The 22,657-nt window shown below is 48.9% G+C and overlaps 1 protein-coding gene across 2 annotated transcripts in view; it reads right to left on the reverse strand.

The window, feature by feature from the left end:
- The window catches only part of DCAF5 (DDB1 and CUL4 associated factor 5), a 78,663-nt gene extending 56,514 nt beyond the window's left edge, over positions 1 to 22,149 (reverse strand). Inside the window, exon 1 of one of the 2 annotated variants that reach the window (XR_012247359.1) lies at positions 21,715 to 21,946. Coding sequence is in view for 1 of the 2 variants with exons in the window: in XM_073638978.1 (XP_073495079.1) it covers positions 21,715 to 21,922 (208 nt within the window). In the remaining variant the exon portion in view is untranslated. Of the gene's footprint in view, positions 1 to 21,714 lie in introns of both variants that reach the window. The other variant, XM_073638978.1, reaches the window with a different exon arrangement.
- Positions 22,150 to 22,657: the final 508 nt, after the last annotated feature.

Below are 22,657 nucleotides of genomic sequence, written 5' to 3' on the forward strand. Positions count from 1 at the left end.
TGGAACCAAAGATCTCAAATTTGGACTCATCAGACCAAAGCACAGATTTCCACTGGTCTAATGTCCATTCCTTGTGTTCTTTAGCCCAAACAAGTCTCTTCTGCTTGTTGCCTGTCCTTAGCAGTGGTTTCCTAGCAGCTATTTTACCATGAAGGCCTGCTGCACAAAGTCTCCTCTTAACAGTTGTTGTAGAGATGTGTCTTCTGCTAGAACTCTGTGTGGCATTGACCTGGTCTCTAATCTGAGCTGCTGTTAACCTGCGATTACGGAGGCTGGTGACTCGGATAAACTTATCCTCAGAAGCAGAGGTGACTCTTGGTCTTCCTTTCCTGGGGCGGTCCTCATGTGAGCCAGTTTCTTTGTAGCGCTTGATGGTTTTTGCAACTGCACTTGGGGACACTTTCAAAGTTTGCTTAATTTTTCGGACTGACTGACCTTCATTTCTTAAAGTAATGATGGCCACTCGCTTTTCTTTACTTAGAATTTGTATTATGGCAAGAAAAAAAGCAGCTGACAGTCTATTCAGTAGGACTATCAGCTGTGTATCCACCTGACTTCTGCACAACACAACTGATGGTCCCAACCCCATTTATAAGGCAAGAAATCCCACTTATTAAACCTGACAGGGCACACCTGTGAAATGAAAACCATTTCCGGTGACTACCTCTTGAAGCTCATCAAGAGAATGCCAAGAGTGTGCAAAGCAGTCATCAAAGCAAAAGGTGGCTACTTTGAAGAACCTAGAATATAAGACATATTTTCAGTTGTTTCACACTTTTTGTTAAGTATATAATTCCACATGTGTTAATTCATAGTTTTGATGCCTTCAGTGTGAATGTACAATTTTCATAGTCATGAAAATACAGAAAAATCTTTAAATGAGAAGGTGTGTCCAAACTTTTGGTCTGTACTGTATATATAAAAAAATAGCAGCAGAAGCTGCTGGGGATGTCATAGCATTTTTTTTTGTCTTAGGCTACGTTCATACTAATGTATTTTTGATCTATGTGCTGCCACGTGTGCAATGGACCATACACAGACAGGACACAGCCTATATCCTAGTGCACACAGGCACATTTCCATAGACCTTAGCTATGTGTGGAACAAATGCAGAGTTTACTAGCCTGCTCAGTTTACAGACCCGAATAATGCAAGTTACAGCCGACAGCTCCTGCATTCGCCCCGAGACACGTACGATAAATTCAATGCTTGTCTAAACTTCTGCTTTCCCCGAGAAATTTGCAGTTTTATTAACACTGTGGTAATATTTGTACTGTGAATTCATACAAATATTTCTGCGCAGAATTTGTTCTGTGTGTGAAATGGGTTTTGACAATATTATCTATTATCCACATGTATCATATTGTAGACGGCTAGGGGACCGCTGTGGAAATTCACACCACAAAGCCATGGCAAGTACAACTAGTCTGAATGTGACCTGACAGGGAAAAGAAAACATACAATTCTTTGGGCAGACTGGATTGTTTTTGCATCAAGGAACTTTTATTATAAAATTTAGCATGGTCACTATAGATCAGAGGTCTGAAACACATGGCCTGGGGTACAGGCTGTGGACCGTGAGGCATCCTCGGGACAGCAAATAACAGGGCGAAAGTGGAACATGCCAGTGCCCCTTAACATCACATTGGACCACAAGGTGTCAGATACCGCTATCAATAGTGACAGTGGTAGTTAGCTGGATATTTGAAGGAGAGGCTCCCTCATTAAGCCTATCGGCACCCGACAATTGGGGGATGTCAGTAGATGCCATAGCATTCAGAAGCCACATAATGGTCTTTTGGTCAGCCTGTAATGCTCTGCAATAAGCAGGGTCTAACAGGAGATGTGCAGGGCAAAACAGACAAGTCTAAAATCTTGCAGTACAGAAGTATTGTAGGATATTAGATCAGGAATCAAGCAAGTAAAAGTTCCATATAAGGAAATAAAAATTGTAAAACTGAAAAAAAAAAAAAATTCTGAAATAAAAATTCAAGAAGCCCCAGAAATGGATACAAATAGAAATGGAAACAAAGCGCTGGAGAGTTCTGAAGGGGCAGCAATGAGTCCAGATCTAAATCCCATTGAACTCCTGTGGAGAGATCTTACAATTACGGTTGGGAGAAGATGCCTTCAGATATGAGACCTGGAACAGTTTGCAAAAGTAGAGAGGTCCAAAACTCCCGCTGAGGTGTAAGAAGCTTGTTGTAGTTCTTTATTCCAAAGGGTGTGCAAAAAAACATTAAGTTGAGGATGCCAACAATTGTGTCCGGCCCATATTTGGGGTTTGTGTGAATTTATGTCCAATATTCCTTTTTTTCTCTTTTTTTGTGTTGTTCCAAGACACACAAAGGAAATGAAATATGTATAACAAAACGTGTGTAATTGCAATAATTTTTTGGGATAAATACGGTACTTAAATTTCTGGAACAATTTCCAGGGTGCCAACACTTTTGGCCATAACTGTACACATGGCAGCCTGCGCGCCTCCTACGCGATGCACACACCGCAGCCTGCGCGCCTCCTACGCGATGCATACACAGCAGTCTGAGTGTCTCCTACGTAATGTATACACAGCAGTCAGAGTGTCTCCTACGTGATTTTTGTGTATAACAAAACATGTGTAACTGCAATAATTTTCTGGGAGGAATACTTCAATTTCTGTATACACCGCAGTCTGAGTTTCTCCTATGTGATGTATACACAGCAGTCTGAGTGTCTCCTACATGATGTATACACAGCAGTCTTGAGTGTCTCCTACGTGATGTATACACAGCAGTCTGAGTGTCTCCTACGTGATGTATACACAGCAGTCAACGTATCCTTATGTGATGTATACACAGTAGTCTACGTATTTTTATGTGATGTATATACAGTAGTCTACGTATTCTTATGTGATGTACAGTACAGACCAAAAGTTTGGACACACCTCATTTAAAGATTTTTCTGTATTTTCATGACTATGAAAATTGTACATTCACACTGAAGGCATCAAAACTATGAATTAACACATGTGGAATTATATACTTAACAAAAAAGTGTGAAACAACTGAAATATGTCTTATATTCTGTAACGGGTCTGGGAGGCGGAACCTCTGAGCTACTATACAAGGGGGCGGTCCTTGTAAGGGAGCGGGTGGCGACCAGGCAGGCAGTCACAGCAGCTGACCGGGACAGTCTCTGGAAGAACGGGCAGGAGGTCACGGCAAGTGACCGGGGCAGTCTCTGGATGAACGGGCAGATGGTCACGGCAAGTGACCGGGGCAGTCTCTGGATGAACGGGCAGATGGTCACGGCAAGTGACCGGGGCAGTCTCTGGGTGAACGGGCAGATGGTCACGGCAAGTGACCGGGGCAGCCTCTGGGTAAAGGGTTGGTACGACCTGTGGCGGCTGATGGTAGACGTGAGCTCCCAGGTGAGCAGGCGAGAGTCTCCGGATAAACGGGTGGTCACAGCATGTGACGGCGGAGCCTCCAGGAAGACCAACAGACAGGCGGCAGATGAGCGCTCCCAGGTGAGCGGGCAGAAGTCTCTGGACAGGCGGGTGGTCACAGCACGTGACGGCAGAGCCTCCAGGTAGGCTAGCAGACAGGCAGCAGATGAGCGCTCCCAGGTGAGCGGGCAGGAGTCACTGGACAGGCAGGTGGTCACAGCACGTGATGGCGGAGCCTCCAGGTAGGCTAGCAGGCAGGTAGCAGATGTGCGCTCCCAGGTGAGAGGGCAAGCTGGTCCATAGACAGACTGACAAGAGTTGGAAGGCAGACCGTCGGACCTCAGGCAAGCAGGCAGGTAGTTGATGTGCGCTCCCAGGTGAGCGGGCAAGCTGGTCCTTAGACAGACTGACAGGAGTTGTAAGGCAGACCGTCGGACCTCAGGCTAGCAGGCAGGTAGCAGAATATCAGGCAGGAATAAGACAGCAAGCTGGCAGGAATCTGGCAGGTAACTGGCAACGGGACCTGAGGGCTGAAGCAGAGTAGTGAACAGTGCAACAACATTGCTCGGGCACCTCCATTTTGGAGGAGGTGCCTTATATATGGTGAAGTCCTCCGGCCATTGGCCGGGGGACTCCTTAGGACGGCGCGCGCGGCCCCTTTAAGAGGGAGGGAGAGCGCGCGAGCCCTAAGCACAGTGGCCGGGAAGGAGCGCGCACTGCCAGCAGAGCGGGAGGAGGACGCCGGGCACGGAGCAGAGAGGTGAGGGGAACAGCGTCCCTGCCTAGCAGAGGGCAGGGACGCCGGCACTACATATTCTAGGTTCTTCAAAGTAGCCACCTTTTGCTTTGATGACTGCTTTGCACACTCTTGGCATTCTCTTGATGAGCTTCAAGAGGTAGTCACCGGAAATGGTTTTCACTTCACAGGTGTGCCCTGTCAGGTTTAATAAGTGGGATTTCTTGCCTTATAAATGGGGTTGGGACCATCAGTTGTGTTGTGCAGAAGTCTGGTGGATACACAGCTGATAGTCCTACTGAATAGACTGTTAGAATTTGTATTATGGCAAGAAAAAAGCAGCTAAGTAAAGAAAAACGAGTGGCCATCATTACTTTAAGAAATGAAGGTCAGTCAGTGTGAAAAATTGGGAAGACTTTCAAAGTGTCCCCAAGTGCAGTTGCAAAAACCATCAAGCGCTACAAAGAAACTGGCTCACATGAGGACCGCCCCAGGAAAGGAAGACCAAGAGTCACCTCTGCTTCTGAGGATAAGTTTATCCGAGCCACCAGCCTCAGAAATCGCAGGTTAACAGCAGCTCAGATTAGAGACCAGGTCAATGCCACACAGAATTCTAGCAGCAGACACATTTCTTCAACAACTGTTAAGAGGAGACTTTGTGCAGCAGGCCTTCATGGTAAAATAGCTGCTAGGAAACCACTGCTAAGGACAGGCAACAAGCAGAAGAGACTTGTTTGGGCTAAAGAACACAAGGAATGGACATTAGACCAGTGGAAAACTGTGCTTTGGTCTAATGTGTCCAAATTTGAGATCTTTGGTTCCAACCATCGTGTCTTTGTGCGACGCAGATAAGGTGAACGAATGGACTCTACATGCCTGGTTCCCACCGTGAAGCATGGAGGAGGAGGTGTGATTGTGTGGGGGTGCTTTGCTGGTGTCACTGTTGGGGATTTATTCAAAATTGAAGGCATACTGAACCAGCATGGCTACCACAGCATCTTGCAGCGGCATGCTATTTCATCTGGTTTGCGTTTAGTTGGACCATCACTTATTTTTCAACAGGACAATGACCCCAAACACACCTCCAGGCTGTGTAAGGGCTATTTGACCAAGAAGGAGAGTAATGGGGTGCTACACCAGATGACCTGGCCTCCACAGTCACCAGACCTGAACCATATCGAGATGGTTTGGGGTGAGCTGGACCGCAGAGTGAAGGCAAAAGGGCCAACAAGTGCTAAGCATCTCTGGGAACTCCTTCAAGATTGTTGGAAGACCATTTCCGGTGACTACCTCTTGAAGCTCATCAAGAGAATGCCAAGAGTGTGCAAAGCAGTCATCGAAGCAAAAGGTGGCTACTTTGAAGAACCTAGAATATAAGACATATTTTCAGTTGTTTCACACTTTTTTGTTAAGTATATAATTCCACATGTGTTAATTCATAGTTTTGATGCCTTCATTGTGAATGTACAATTTTCATAGTCATGAAAATACAGAAAAATCTTTAAATGAGAAGGTGTGTCCAAACTTTTGGTCTGTACTGTAAATTTACATAAATAATTATATATACACACAAACCAATTTTCCTTGTCATGATGTGTTTGCTGTATTTTTATGCTACCAGACATAAGGAGATTTATGTCCCACATACTAGTCTTGTAGTATAATAATATAAATACTAAAGTTCTCTCTCATCTTTTCGGCAGCATTTACACGGGATGAGACATCAGTAGACAGTAATGCACTTGGGTACCAAGGCCGACCCTCTAGAACAGGGGTGGGGAACCTTATTTCTGCCAAGGGCCATTTGGATATTTATACCATCCTTGGGGGGCCGTACAAATTGCGCCCTAACTCCACCCACAAAGTACCTCCTGACGCTGGCACTGGTGTTAGGACATAATTTTTCATTGCACGCACTCCAACATTCAGTAGTGAGCACTGCGTGCGTGCTCACAAAGCAAGGATAAAACTAAAGGACCAGCAGGCTTGCAAAATATAGTTCTTGGCCCAAGCACTGTGGTCCCCGGGAAGCTGCCCAGGGGCCAGATAAAGGTTTTAGAGAGCTGTAAATGGCCCACGGGCCTAAGGTTCCCCACCGCCGCTCTAGAACAAATGTATATACCCTTTCACTATAATCCCCTTTTTAAGATTTAAAAGTTTACCCACAATGGACATTCACCACCCACACACAGGGAGGGACCCCCACAAATCACTAGTCCTGTATGCTGTGCCATGTGCCATTCTGTCTCAATACTTGAGAAGAAACTGAGTGCCACGCATTACCATTCTTTTAGGTCATAAGGGTGTATGTAGCATCGGCGTCTCTGCCCCGTTCTAGGCAGAGACGCCGTCCCTCTCACCTCCCCGCTCCTGGCGCGGCGTCCTCCAGCGCTGCTCTCCCCGCTGCTTCCGGCGCACGCTCCTTCCCCGGCAGTGTGCTTAGGGCGCGCGCGCTCCCCCTCTCTTAAAGGGACCGCGCGCGCCGTCCTAAGGAGTCCCCGGCCAATTGCCGGAGGACCTCCCATATAAAGGGCACCTCCTCCAAAATGGAGGTGCCCGAGCAATGTTGTTTGCACCTGTGTCTCACCTGTGCTTCAGCCCTCAGGTCCCGTTGCCAGTTACCTGCCAGATTCCTGCCAGCTTGCTGCCTTTGTCCTGCCTGATATCCAGTCACCTGCCTGCTAGCCTGAGGTCCGACGGTCTGCCTTCCAACTCCTGTCAGTCTGTCTATGGACCAGCTTGCCCGCTCACCTGGGAGCGCACACCTGTTACCTGCCTGCTAGCCTACCTGGAGGCTCCGCCGTCACGTGCTGTGACCATCTGCCTTTTCAGAGACTCCTGCCCGCTCACCTGGGAGCGCCCACCTGTTACCTGCCTGCTAGCCTACCTGGAGGCTTCGCCGTCACGTGCTGTGACCACCTACCATTTCAGAGACTCTCGCTTGCTCACCTGGGAGCACACATCTACCATCTGCCTGCTAGCCTACCCGGAGGCTCTGCCATCACAGGTCGTACCTACCCTTTGCCCAGAGACTGCCCCGGTCACTTGCCGTAACTCCCTGCCCGTTCATCCAGAGACTGCCCCGGTCACTTGCCGTAACTCCCTGCCCGTTCTTCCAGAGACTGCCCCGGTCACTTGCCGTGACCTCCTGCCCGTTCTTCCAGAGACTGCCCCGGTCACTTGCCGTGACCTCCAGCCCGTCCACTCAGAGACTGTCCCGGTCACCTGCTGTGACTGCCTGCCCGTCATCCCTGATTGCCACCCGCTCCCTTACAAGGACCGCCCCCTTGTATAGTAGCTCAGAGGTTCCGCCTCCCAGACCCGTTACAGTTTGCTCGGGCCATGGAACCCGGTGGCACCCAAGCTCCCTCGCTCTCGGACCTGTGTCATGAACTGTCCCGCCAGAGGTCCCAACAGGAGTCCATCCTGGGTCACCTGCGGAATGTCAATTCTCGCCTGGACACTCTGCTCCGCCAGCAACCTCCGCCAGCGCTATGATTCGCAATCCGACAGCTCCGCTGTCCACCAACACTATGGTATCCTACCCCGGACCCCGGCTTTTTGCACCTCCTCGCTTCGGAGGCGACTCCGCTCAGGCTCGGGGCTTCATAAATCAGTGCACCCTGCACTTTGAACTCCTGTCCCACCAGTTTAACTCCGACCGGGCCAAAATTGCCTTCATCATGTCCCATCTCACCGGAGAGGCTCTGGCCTGGCTAAATCCTCTATGGGAGAGAGGAGACCCCCTGGTGTCCAACTTGCCTGCCTTTCTCACGGCCTTCCGGAAAGTCTTCGACGAACCCGGACGGAAGACCTCATCCGCATCGTCACTGCTACGCCTCCGTCAGGGAAGCCTCACCGTGGGCCAATATGCCATACGGTTCCGTACCCTTGCCTCGGAGCTGGCCTGGGATAATGACGCTCTGGTTTCAGTCTTCTGGGAGGGTCTGTCCGGCCGTATTAAAGACGAAGTTGCCGGTCGGGACATTCCTACCACCCTCGATGACCTGATAGCTCTTGCCACCCGGATTGACCTGCGGTTCCAGGAGCGTGCCAAAGAGGTCACCCGTGAGAGGAGGTTTCCACGCCTAGCTCCTACTTTTCAGCAACCCGTCACTCCCTCCGTCTCTCCTGAGCCTATGCAGGTCGACCAGACCAAGATGGTCGGTTCTCGCCAAGAATCTCGCCGAGCCGAGGGAAGCTGTTTCTATTGTGGCAGTAAGAAGCACTTCATCCGTTCCTGCCCGGAAAAGCCGGGAAACGCCAGTGTCTAGGACCACTCGGAGAGGTCGTCCTAGACAAAAGTAAGTCCTCTCCGTCTCTGACCTTACCGGTCTCTATTGCTTGGGGAGAAAACCGTCTCTTCGAACTCGCCCATCTGGATTCTGGAGCTGCTGGAAACCTCATCGCCCAGTCTCTGGTAGAGAGATACCATATTCCCACCAAGTCCCTGGCGGAGCCATTGTCAGTTGCTTCCGTGGATGGAAGACTTCTCTCGGAGACCATCCTGCTCGTCACCGAACCTATAACCCTACAGGTGGGAATGCTGCACTCTGAGGAGATCTCATTCCATGTGCTGTCCGGACTTTCTCACTCCTTGTTGCTAGGTCTACCTTGGCTCCAGACACATGAACCCGTATTGAACTGGCGGTCCGGTGAAGTACTCCGATGGGGTCCTGACTGCCATAGGACCTGCCTGGTTCCGGTCCGTCCACTTCGCCCTCAGCCTACTCCAGCTAATTTACCTGGTCTCCCGGCTCCCTACTGGCCCTATGCGGACGTCTTCGGTAAGAAGGAAGCTGAGACGTTGCCGCCCCATAGGCCATACGATTGCCCGATCGACCTGGTACCTGGCACCACTCCTCCCCGTGGGCGTATCTACCCGTTATCTGCAGCCGAGACCCGAGCCATGTCTGAGTACATTGAAGAGAATCTGGCTAGGGGATTTATCCGAAAATCTACCTCCCCGGCTGGAGCCGGATTCTTCTTCGTCAAAAAGAAAGACGGCTCGCTACGTCCCTGTATTGACTACAGAGGACTCAATCTCATTACGGTAAAAAACAAATATCCCCTGCCACTCATCTCCGAATTGTTTGACCGGCTCAAGGGCGCCAGGATCTTCTCCAAGCTGGATCTTCGAGGAGCGTATAATCTGGTCCGTATCCGTCAAGGAGACGAGTGGAAGAGGGCATTCAATACCCGGGACGGTCACTACGAGTACCTTGTGATGCCCTTCGGTCTCTGTAATGCTCCCGCGGTCTTTCAGGAACTAGTCAATGACATCTTCCGTGACCTCCTGTACTCCTGCGTAGTGGTATACCTGGACGATATCTTGGTCTTCTCTCCGGATCTCCCCACACACCGGAGGGATGTTCGTCAGGTCCTGCTTAGGCTTCGGCAGAACCACCTTTACGCCAAATACGAGAAGTGCCTCTCCGATCAGACCTCCCTTCCGTTCTTGGGCTATGTCATCTCCCAAACAGGTCTGCAAATGGATCCCGAGAAGCTCTCTTCCGTTCTAAAATGGCCTCGTCCTGAAGGTTTGAAGGCGATACAGCGATTTCTGGGCTTCGCTAATTATTATCGTCTTTTCATCCCACACTTCTCGTCTCGGACTGCTCCCATATCTGCACTTACCCGTAAGGGGGCTAACCCCAGGATATGGTCGCCTGAAGCCGAGGAGGCCTTCCTTTCCCTAAAGAAAGCCTTCGCCTCTGCTCCCGTCCTGCACCGTCCGGACTGTAATAAACAATTCTACCTGGAGGTTGATGCTTCCTCCTCCGGAGCCGGAGCGGTGCTCACCCAGAAGTCTTCTACCGGGAGAATGGTAACGTGCGGCTTCTTCTCCAAAATCTTCTCCAGGTCGGAGCGCAACTACTCCATTGGAGACCGGGAATTGCTAGCCATCAAATTGGCACTAGGAGAGTGGCGCTATCTGCTTGAAGGGGCTCTCTACCCGGTAATTATCTACACGGATCACAAAAACCTGGCATATCTCCAAAATGCCCAGAGGCTCAATCCTCGCCAGGCCCGGTGGTCGTTTTTTGCCCGCTTCGACTTCACTCTTCACTTCCGTCCGGCGGACAAGAACGTCAAAGCTGATGCCTTGTCTCGGTCTTTCCTGTCCTTCGATCAAGAGGAGGAACCTACGCACATCATCGACTCCTCCAAGGTGATGAATGTGGCTCCCTTGGATCTAACTCGTCTTCCACCCAGTAAGACGTTCATAGCTGTGCCAGATCGGGAGAGGGTTCTTCGCTGGGGACATTCTTCTAAACTAGCTGGCCATGCTGGCCAAAAAAAGACCTTTCAACTTATTGCCCGGCATTACTGGTGGCCTACCCTACGTAAGGACGTGGTAGACTTCGTCGCGGCCTGTTCATCCTGTGCTCGTAACAAAGTTCCCCGACATCTACCTGCCGGCCATCTCCTGCCCCTTCCCGTACCTGCTGCTCCTTGGCAACACATCGCTATGGACTTTATCACCGACCTTCCAGTTTCTGCCGGTTGTACCGTCATTTGGGTTGTCGCTGACCGTTTTTCTAAGATGGCCCACTTCATTCCCCTGCCTGGTCTTCCGTCTGCACCCGAGTTGGCTAAAGACTTTATCCGCCACATCTTCCGTCTCCATGGTCTGCCCCTCCACATCGTGTCGGATCGTGGGGTTCAGTTCACCTCTCGTTTCTGGAGAGCCACTTGTAAGCTGCTGGACATTACCCTGGATTTCTCCTCCGCTTACCACCCTCAGTCCAATGGTCAAGTGGAGCGGATCAATCAGATCTTGTCCAGCTACCTCCGGCACTTCGTGGATGCTCACCACTCGGACTGGGTGGATCTTCTACCGTGGGCCGAGTTCTCTTATAACAACCATGAGAGCGAGTCCTCTTCCAAATCCCCGTTCTTTATAGTTGGTGGCCAACATCCCCGGATTCCACTTCCTGTCTCCGTTTCTGTGGACAACCCTGCTGCGGAGTCTCTTGTCAGTAAATTTTCTACTATTTGGGAGAGCACCAGGTCCGCTCTTCTTCTCTCCTCTGAGCGGATGAAGAGATATGCTGATAAGAGACGTCTGGATCCGCCCCAATTCCGTCCGGGAGCCAAGGTTTGGCTCTCATCCAAACATGTGCGGCTCAAAATACCCTCCTACAAGTTGGGTCCTCGATTCATCGGCCCCTTCGAAGTCCTCAGGCAAATTAACCCTGTGGCCTACAAATTAAAACTCCCGGCCACCCTACGGATCCCCAACTCCTTCCACGTATCTCTCCTCAAACCCGTTGTCTTTAACTCTTTTTCCAAAAATCCAGGTGCCCCTCCTGCTCCGGTTTCCGCTGATGACATCTTTGAGGTAGAGAGTATTCTGGCCTCCAAGAGGGTAAGAGGAAAAACCTTTTTTCTGGTAGATTGGAAGGGGTTTGGTCCTGAGGAGAGAACTTGGGAACCCAGGGAGAACATCAACGCCCCGCTTCTCCTTGAAAAATTTCTTTCTGGCCTAAAAAAGAGGGGGCCTAAAGGGGGGGTACTGTAGCATCGGCGTCTCTGCCCCGTTCTAGGCAGAGACGCCATCCCTCTCACCTCCCCGCTCCTGGCGCGGCGTCCTCCAGCGCTGCTCTCCCCGCTGCTTCCGGCGCGCGCTCCTTCCCCGGCAGTGTGCTTAGGGCGCGAGCGCTCCCCCTCTCTTAAAGGGACCGCGCGCGCCGTCCTAAGGAGTCCCCGGCCAATTGCCGGAGGACCTCCCATATAAAGGGCACCTCCTCCAAAATGGAGGTGCCCGAGCAATGTTGTTTGCACCTGTGTCTCACCTGTGCTTCAGCCCTCAGGTCCCGTTGCCAGTTACCTGCCAGATTCCTGCCAGCTTGCTGCCTTTGTCCTGCCTGATATCCAGTCACCTGCCTGCTAGCCTGAGGTCCGACGGTCTGCCTTCCAACTCCTGTCAGTCTGTCTATGGACCAGCTTGCCCGCTCACCTGGGAGCGCACACCTGTTACCTGCCTGCTAGCCTACCTGGAGGCTCTGCCGTCACGTGCTGTGACCATCTGCCTTTTCAGAGACTCCTGCCCGCTCACCTGGGAGCGCACACCTGTTACCTGCCTGCTAGCCTACCTGGAGGCTCTGCCGTCATGTGCTGTGACCATCTGCCTTTCCAGAGACTCCTGCCCGCTCACCTGGGAGCGCACACCTGTTACCTGCCTGCTAGCCTACCTGCAGGCTTCGCCGTCACGTGCTGTGACCACCTACCATTCCAGAGACTCTCGCTTGCTCACCTGGGAGCACACATCTACCATCTGCCTGCTAGCCTACCCGGAGGCTCTGCCATCACAGGTCGTACCTACCCTTTACCCAGAGACTGCCCCGGTCACTTGCCGTAACTCCCTGCCCGTTCATCCAGAGACTGCCCCGGTCACTTGCCGTAACTCCCTGCCCGTTCTTCCAGAGACTGCCCCGGTCACTTGCCGTGACCTCCTGCCCGTTCTTCCAGAGACTGCCCCGGTCACTTGCCGTGACCTCCAGCCCGTCCACTCAGAGACTGTCCCGATCACCTGCTGTGACTGCCTGCCCGTCATCCCTGATTGCCACCCGCTCCCTTACAAGGACCGCCCCCTTGTATAGTAGCTCAGAGGTTCCGCCTCCCAGACCCGTTACAGTGTATTTCCTACATTTCTTGGAGGAGTAAGAGAGAAGCAGCACAGAGGGACAGATTTACTAATCCTATGTAATAGACAGTGTAGACTTAGACCAGACAGGCTTAAAGGGGCTGTCCATTAATTGTCAATCCTTTCTTAACCCCTTCCCGACCTTGGAAGTACTCCGTACTTCCTGGTTGGGAAGTACTTACCGACCTTGGACGTACTGAGTACTTCCAGGCGATTTTGCGCGCACACAGGTTGTGCAGGTGCGATCACCGCTGGGTGTCAGCTGATTCTGACCTCCGACACCCAGCACTCAGTGCCAGGAGCGGTGCGGGCAGAGGGAGAGAAGTCTTTCTGCTCCTAGATCGGCGGCCCTGCGTGAATTTGCGGGGCCCGATCGTTGCCATGGTAACCCGATGTGGTCATGACAACATCCAGGTCACCAGGCACTAGTGAGTTAGTTAGATCATGCACAGTGCACGATCTGACTTATTTGTCACATGTATCGCTGAGTCCGGAACGACCTGCCCTATAAAACTGTCCCACTAGTTTCCTCTTCATTGAACACCAAAAAAAAAAAAAAAAAAAAAACAACATAGGACAAGAAACGGTGCTTTTTCATCATACCGTTAAACAAAAGTGGAATAACATGCGATCAAAAAGACGAATGTAAATAGAAATGGTACCACTGAAAACGTCATCTTGTCTCATAAAAAAACAACCTGCCATACAGCTCCATCAGCCGAAAAAGAAAAAATTTATAGCTGTCAGAATAAAGCGATGCAAAAATAATTATTTTTCCTATAAAAGTTTTTGTGTAAAAGCACCAAAACATTAAAAAACTATATAAATGTGGTATCGCTGTAATCGTACTAACCCGAAGAATAAAGCACCCTTATCAATTTTATCACATGTGGAACGGCATAAAAAAAACAAAACACTATTCCTCAATTGCTGGGTTTTGTTCACTCTGCCTCAAAAAATCGGAATAGAAAGTGATCAAAAAATGTCATGTGCCCAAAAATGGTACCAATAAAAACGACAACTTGTCCCGCAGAAAACAAGCCCTTGCATGACTCTGTCGGCCGAAATATGGAAAAATTATAGCTCTCAAAATAGAAAGATGCAAAAACTAGTCTTTGCAACAACAAAAAAAGCGTCTTTTAGTGTGTGACAGCTGTCAAACATAAAAACCCGATATAAATCTGGTATCGCTGTAATCACACCGACCCGAAGAATGAAGTCATCTAATCACTTACAGCCACAACTCCCAAGGGAAAAGTGAACAGTGTGCAAATTGAAGTGGTCAGTGGGGCGCTAGAAACTGGATAAGGCGCTGGAAAACTCATAACTCCACCTGATGAAGGCAGCAGACTGCTGCAGAAACGCGTTGTGGGCATTAGAACTTCAATAAAGAGGTTTGTTTTATCCTTTTCCAGCGCCTTATCCAGTTTCTAGCGCCCCACTGACCACTTCAATTTGCACACTTAATACACTAAATAGCACTATTTAGTATATTAGTACATAATAGTACATGAACTGGTCGCCAGCCAGTATGTGCACAGTACAGATAGAGGCTATTCAGTGCATAGATGGTATGAGCATGTTTTTGAAGAAAATTTTAATATGGGCCAAAACTGGGACAGTTAGATAAGTGTGTTGAGGTGATAGGCCAGTCTAAAGAAATAGGTTTTTAGGGCACGCTTAAAACTGTGGGTATTGGGGATTAATCAAATTGTCCTGGGTAGTGCATTCCAGAGAATTGGGGCAACATTCAAGAAATCTTGGAGATGGGAGTGGGAGGTTCGGATTATGGAGGATTTTAGTTTTAAGTATGGAGGACTTTGGGGCCCATTATACTGTTACTAGATGGTGGCCCGATTCTAACAACATGTATGCAGCCGACCAGGCGCAATCAGCAGAGCGGTGTTTAAATTTGGCGCCAAAATCGCTGATTGGTGGCTGATTGGTCCCTCCCTTCACAGTTGCCGTCGGGAAATCAGCGGCCCAAGCCGCTGATCTCCCGACGGTAGCCGCATGGGGGTCAGCGGCGCCACTCATCTCCCAGCTGCATCGCCGCTGACCTCTGTGCAGAGCGGTGTTTAAATTTGGCACCAATATCGCTGATTGGTCAGCGAACCGTATTACTGAGGACCGGGCAGCGGCGCCGCCCCTCCCATCACACTTGCCGTCGAGAGATCAGCGGCCTAAGCCGCTGATCTCCCGACAGTAGCCGCATGGGGGTCAGCGGCGCTGCAGGTCAGGGTACTTATGCTGCTAGCGCCGCTCATCTCCTGGCTACATCGCCGCTGACCTCTGTGCAGAACGGTGTTTAAATTTGGCACCAATATCACTGATTGGTCGCGGCCGCGACCAATCAGCGAATCGTATTTCTGAGGACCGGGCAGCGGCGTTGCCTGTGCGGGTACTTCCGCTGCGAAGAGCCGGGAGATGATCGGCTGCTCACAGCTGAAGTATCCCGACCGGCGGCGCCGCTCACCGGTCCTCCCTTCACACTTGCTGTCGGGAGATCAGCGGGCCAAGCCGCTGATCTCCCGACGGTAGCCGCATGGAGGTCAGCGGCGCCGCCCGTCGGGGTACTTGTTCTGCCAACAGCTGGGAGATGAGCGGCTAGCGCAGCTCATCTCCCGGCTGCATCGCCGCTGACCTCCGTCCGGCAGATGAGCCGCTAACGCCCGCCATCTTTTTCTGAAATCCCGCGTCGCTGATTGGCCGCGGCCGGACCAATCAGCGACGCGGGATTTCCTGGACAGACGGACAGACGGAATAAGACGATTATATATATTAGATACTGGTTGGCCCGTGACTTTGTCTGCATTTTTCATTTTGGCCCTCTTCGTGTTTGAGTTTGACATCCATGGCTTACATGTTGTAACTTAAGTTCCTAAATAAAGTAAAAAAATAAAGTAAAAATTTTTAACTAATATATGTTGTTTATTTTTTGATAGAAAAACTGGGGTCCTATGGACCTCATGTGACTAATAGTGTAAGTATTTTGGCGTCATTAACTGAAGGTCAAAAGGCATCAAAATTTATCACAGTTCCAGCACTTGCTTTTAGAGCACTTTTTAGGCCAGATACAGTTGTGCTCAAAAGTTTACATACCCCGGCAGAATTTTTCCTTTCTTAGCCTTGTTTCAGAGAATATGAATGATAATAAACTTTTTCTCCACTCATGGTTATTGGTTGGGTGAAGACATTTATTGTAAAATTACTGTTTTCTCTTTTTAAATCTTAATGACAACCAAAAGCATCCAAATGACCCAGATCAAAAGTTCACATACCCCAGTTCTTAATACCGTGTATTGCCCCCTCTAACATCAATGACAGCTTGAAGTCTTTTGTGGTAGTTGTGGATAAGGTTCTTTATTTTCTCAGATGGTAAAGCTGCCCATTCTTCTTGGCAAAAAGCCTCCAGTTCCTGTAAATTCTTGGGCTGTCTAGCATGAACTGCTCACTTGAGATCTCCCCAGAGTGTCTCAATGATATTGAGGTCAGGAGACTGAGATGGCCACTTCAGAACCTTCACTTTGTTCTGCTGTAACCAATGACAGGTCGACTTGGCCTTGTGTTTTGGATCATTGTCATGTTGGAACGTCCAAGTACGTCCCATGTGCAGCTTCCGGGCTGATGAGTGCAAATTTGCCTACAGTATTTGCTGATAACATGCTGCATTCATCTTTCCTTCAACTTTTACGAAGTTTCCTGTGCCTTTGTAGCTCACACATCCACAAAACATCAGCGATCCACCTCAGTGCTTTACTGTAGGAATGGTGTTCCTTTCATCATGGGCCTTGTTGACCTCTCTCCAAATCTAACGCTTATGGTTGGGGCCAAAATGTTCAATTTTGGCCTCATCACTCCAAATTACCTTGTTCCAGAAGTTTTGAGGCTTGTCTCTGTGCTGTTTGGCATATTGTAGGCGAGATACTTTGTGGCATTTGCGCAGTAAATGCTTTCTTCTGGCGATTAGACCATGCAGCCCATTTTTCTTCAAGTGCCTCCTTATTGTGCATCTTGAAACAGCCACACCGCTAGTTTTCAGAAAGTCCTGAATTTCAGCTGATGTTATTTGTGGGTTTTTCTTTGCATCCTGAACAATTTTCCTGGCAGTTGTGGTCGAAATGTTTGTTGGTCTACTTGAAGGTGGTTTGGTTTTTACAGAGCCCCTGATTTTCCATTTGTTAATCACAGTTTGAACGCTGCTGACTGGCATTGTCAATTCCTTGGATATTTTTTTGGATCCCTTTCCTGTGTTATACAGTTCATCTACTTTTTCCCGTAGATCCGTTGACAATTCTTTTGCTTTCCCCATCACTCACAATCCAGAAACGTTAGTGGCTTGATGAAGACGCAAGAGTCTGTCAGGATCCCAGAAACTCACTCAGCTTTTATGCACATACACTGATTACAAGCAAACAGGTCACAGGTGAGGATGTTACCTTTAGTAGCCGTTCAAACCCATTTGTGTCAAATTTTGTGCATGTTATCAGGCCAAAATCACCAGGGTATGTGAACTTTTGATCATGGTCATTTGGGTGTTTTTGGTTGTCATTAAGATTTAAAAAGAGAAAACACAGTAGTTTGACAATAAATGGCTTCACCCAACCAATACCCATGAGTGGAGAAAAAGTTTTTTTGTTATCATTCATATTCTCTGAAACAAGGCCAACAAAGCAAAAATTCTGCTGGGGTATGTAAACTTTTGAGCACAATTGTATAAGATATAAAAAAAAATGGAATTAAACCCTTTTCCCCATTAAAAATAAACATATTTGATATCGCTGTTTCCATAAAACTCTGGTCTATAAAAATTAATTAACCCATATGGCATAATAGAAAAAAAAAACAAACACCAGGATTCAATTTTTTCGGTCACCACACCTCGCTAAAAAAATGGAAACAAAAAACATCATATATAGCCCAAAGTGGTTTCACTAAAATCAGCATGCAAAAAACAAGCCCCCACAAAAAAAACATTACAGGACTCACAAAATGGAAAAAGAAACCATTTTTTTTAAATACAAACTTCAAAAGAAATGTTTCACCATTTCAATAAAAAAGAAATCTATGCAAACAAGTTAATCATACTGACCTGGAAAAGCATGCTGCCACATCATTTTTACAAAACAATGAAAGTCGTAAAAACAAACCCCAAAAAATAATTTCACAGCACTTGGAATTTCTTTTTCCCTGTTTTCAAGTACATCAAATGGTAAAATGAATGGTGTCAAAACTACAACTTGGCCCACAAAAACAAGTCTTCATAGGTTAAAAAAAGTTATGGCTCTTTGAAGAAGACTAGGAAATAATGAAAGTTCAAAAATGAAAAATCACTCAGTCCTGGAGGGGTTAATACATACAAGGGCGCAAATGCCAGAATTCTGCCTCATTGTCATTTTAGATGGTACATCTGCCACAGATATTGGAAAAAAAAGTTCCACAATTGTCATATTGTGGGGAATACTATTCTGTAATAATTCTTCCTACTAAAACACACCTGTGTGTTTTCAGCTACATACATATCTGCCTGTCAAAAATGAATAGATATTTGCCAAACTATATAATCCGTGTGAATACAGGCTAAAATGTATTGTGGTTCATAGTTACACATTTTTTTAGTCTGGATTATTAGAAGCGCTGGAGTCATGGGGCACATATCTTCTAACTTACATAGTTTTTGGAAAAGTCAGCGTCACCTACGAGCAGCTGTGACTTATGGCCATTGTAGGGGTGTTCCCAAGTTTGAAAGTTATACCCTCTTCGGAGGATAAGAGAAAAATTTTTGATCACTGGGGGAACGACCGCCGTGACCCCCACTGATCCAGAGAATTGGGGCTTTTCCCGGATGAATGGAAAGCGGAGGTCGATCATTCGCACTGCTACTCCATTTATTCTAAAGGAAGCGCCAAAGATCTGCTGAGTGCAGCGCTCGGCAATCTCCAACGCTCCCATTAAGAATGAATGGAGCGGTAGTGTGCATGATCGACCTCCGCTCCATTCAAGCCACGGTTCTCAGGAATGGTGGGGGCCGCAACGTTCATACCCTCAGCTATCCCCTGTCCTGTGGATAGGGGATAACTTTTAAACTTGAGAACACCCCTATAAACTCCTGAACTTGTATTATGTTTAAGAAACTGTCTAACAGTGTAAAATTTAAAAAATGAATATATAAAGCATACTCACCTTACCGATCTCCACTGCAGCTCATCGTATGCTGCCCAGGCATTTACACTGGTCACTGATGTGGCAGTCGATGGCTGTGAAATGCCTTTTCCTGGCTGAAAGAGGAAGTATAGACACCGGCGGCGACCCAGGAAGCATCGGAAGAGGCGCAACCAGGATCGGAAAAATGGTGATGATTTACATCATTTAAAGATGTAAGATCACCTCCAATTTTAACAGGACCATAAAATGTATACAGGGTGATACTGAACTACAATGCTTGGTCCTCTTGTTTCCCTGAGAGAGAAGCCACCAGAGCTAGACCAGTCTTCCAGCAGCTTACTCTACTCCGAACAAAGAAAACACACAGTAACGGGTCCATATTGACTTTTAGGATTGCTGCTTCCAATAGGTGGCTCTAAACTTCAAGTCCTGTTCCTCTCTGAAGAGGCAATTTGAGTAGAAAACACTGGCATGCTTGACCAGTCTACATACGCATACATATGGGGGAGTCGGTAGAGATAGCCATTTGGCCGACCACCATCAGTGGTGTATGTAGCAAATTTTCATTTTTTCCTTCCCTTTTTCAAAGAGCCATAACTTTTTCTTTGTTCGCGGGAGAAGTTGTAGTTTTAGAAGACACCTTTCATTTTACCTTATATGTTCGGGTCAATGGGAAAAAAAACAAATTACAAGTGAATCTCTATAGACTTATGATTCATTCTGGCGTAAATTAGTTTGAAAATTTTTGCATAACGCAGAGTTCATGCCACTTTCGCCCAGCTCTGCTAAAATACACTAAGCTGGGGTAGGATGGGGTGAGTGACACCACAGCTCCCCTAATTAATGAGGAGTTATTGTATACCTTATGCCAGAAATCTTACTCTAGTCCCTGACTGGAGTAAGTTTTGTGACAAGGTGAAAACTACCTTTTAAACGCACCTGTTTCATTACAGTGGTTGTCCACTACTAGGACAACCCCCTTCTTGATCCAAATGTTTGGCCCTGATAAAATAAAAAAACCTATACTCACCTCTAGGCCCCGTTCTAGCAGTGTCGGCCCTTGCTCTCCCCGAGACTCCCGTGTTGTTGTGACACGTGACCCCAGTGCTCAATCAGCGCAATCCTCTTCATGTTCAATTAGACAGGAGGCGGAGACAGTGACGCCAGCGCTGATTGGACGCCGGGGGTCATGTGTCACAACAACCGAACGAAAGCCCTGTGAACCCGAGTGCAGACTCCGCTGGAACGGCGCAAGTGTTTTAATTTTATCGGGGCCAAGCGTGGGATATGAGTAGGGAACAACTTCTTTAACAGGCATTTGCTTTTTTATGAATCAGACGCCTCTGACTCCAGCATCTGTCCTGATCAAGACTGACATGAACAACACCAGTCTTGGTGAATCGGGGCCTTTCAAAGTAAAAGTGACTTCTGGTTTACACATAAACCCCTGTGTGATCCGACTAGTTGGGAGTTGAAATCAAGTGACTCCAAAAAAGACCAAAGTGATGCTGGAAACAGGGAAGACAGCGAACAATAAGTATTTCAATACAATTTTTATCGGGAGTGCTTCTTTTGTCCTCCATACAGTATAGTGGGCCCCACACAGTCCTCCATACAGAATAGTGGGCTCCATACAGAATAGTGGGCCCCACACAGTCCTCCATACAGTATAATGTGCCCCACATAGTCCTCCATACAGTATAATGGGCCCCACATAGATGTGGTGGTTCTGTTGTCGTGGGCCAAGTATAATCACCTTGTGGGCCAAAGTTTGACATGTATGGTTTAGACGGATCCCCCATTAGTCCCCCATTTTATTGCCCTTGGGTCATGAATATCATTATGCCAGACAACCTCTTTAGGTAATAGTTCACTCTTGCCGATATTGCAGACACTGAACAAGCAATTGACTTATGAATAGACCGCACCACATTCTGTAGGATATTAGCAGCACATTTATAAGAGAACGATTGGTCAGATGAGTCCTCCCGGGATCATAGAAGTTACGTCCAATTTTCCTAAAACCATTTGCCTCTAGAAATTACAATCTGAGTTTTTGCTATGATGTTGTGATCACAACGGCGGTGTTTACACACAACATGTAAAGCCTGGCCGGCAGCCATCACATGGGAGGTCGGATCATCATCTCTGACCCCAAACCGAACTGATACACGGGCAGAGAGACAGTCAGCAGGAGCGGAAACAATCCTACGTACAGTAACCCCCTGAGCACTGTATTTATACATCTGCTGCTATGTTAAGGGGGTCCTCCAACCATGACCTCAATGTATGATCAATGGAGCAGCACTGCGTACACCTGACTAGTGCTACCGATAAATGTCGCTGGTGGGACACCCTGTACGATGGCCTTACACCGGCTGCACCGTGGCCACAGCTTTAACCCCCAGATCACGACTCACATTCTGACAATGTCAACAGATAACAAAAAAAAGCAAGCTCCTCTTTAAGGCTGCAGTAAAGAGCAGATCTGGCCACTACTGCTGCTCTGGCCCCAGTACTCAGCCTGGGGGGTGACCAGGGACCATCACATGTCAGACACCATGTTACAGGCCACAGGCAGACAACCTGTGGCTGCGCAGCTGTCAGGGCATGCTGGGCCTTGTAGTCTCCCCGCAGCTGGCCGCCACAGGCAGCAGACAGGGCCGCGCCGGTGTGGAGGCGCCGCAGATCCCGGGGTGCGGCCAGCAGACATGGGGGGCACACGCCACTTGCCTGACACCAGCATGCGTCCGCCGTTGTTGGAGAACTCGATGGCGTTGACACAACCGAAGTGGCCGAGCAGGTCCTTCTTGTACAGGTTCCTGCAGGCCTGCAGCCTCCGCCGCTGTAAGTCCTCCTTCAGCAGCGGGTCCCCGTGCAGGCCCCTCCAGGACAGGAAGCCCACCACCGACCTCATGCCGCAACCCCCGTCCCTTCTCATGGCGGCAGCTCCCGGCCCGGCCTCGCCCTATGCTCCGGGACTCGTCATACGGACATGGCAGCTGGGAAGCACCGAGCTGTTTAGACACAAGTTGCGGGGCCGCTACGAGCTCCTCCTCCTCCTGCTGCCGCCTCAGCTGATCCTCCGCTTCCTCCCCCTGACTGTCCCCGGGAGCAAACAACGGCCGGCCCGACTGTCACCGGCAACGGCCGGGAGAGAGGCCATAGTGTGCACAGTGCGCACCCGACATTACTAAGAGCGTGTGTGCACCCCGACATTACTAAGAGCGTGTGTGCACCCCGACATTACTAAGAGCGTGTGTGCACCCCGACATTACTAAGAGCGTGTGTGCACCCCGATATTACCTCATATGTGCGCACCCCGACATTACTAAGAGCGTGTGCGCACCCCGACATTACTAAGAGCGTGTGTGCACCCCGACATCAGCTCATATGTGCGCACCCCGACATTACTAAGAGCGTGTGTGCACCCCGATATTACCTCATATGTGCGCACCCGACATTACTAAGAGCGTGTGTGCACCCCGATATTACCTCATATGTGCGCACCCCGACATTACTAAGAGCGTGTGTGCACCCCGACATTACTAAGAGCGTGTGTGCACCCCGACATTACTAAGAGCGTGTGTGCACCCCGACATTACTAAGAGCGTGTGTGCACCCCGATATTACCTCATATGTGCGCACCCCGACATTACTAAGAGCTTGTGTGCAC

The sequence above is a fragment of the Phyllobates terribilis genome, unplaced genomic scaffold (genome assembly GCF_046119375.1).
Source record: "Phyllobates terribilis strain yellow unplaced genomic scaffold, ASM4611937v1 Scaffold_7__3_contigs__length_470593459, whole genome shotgun sequence".
Taxonomy (NCBI): Eukaryota; Metazoa; Chordata; class Amphibia; order Anura; family Dendrobatidae; genus Phyllobates; species Phyllobates terribilis.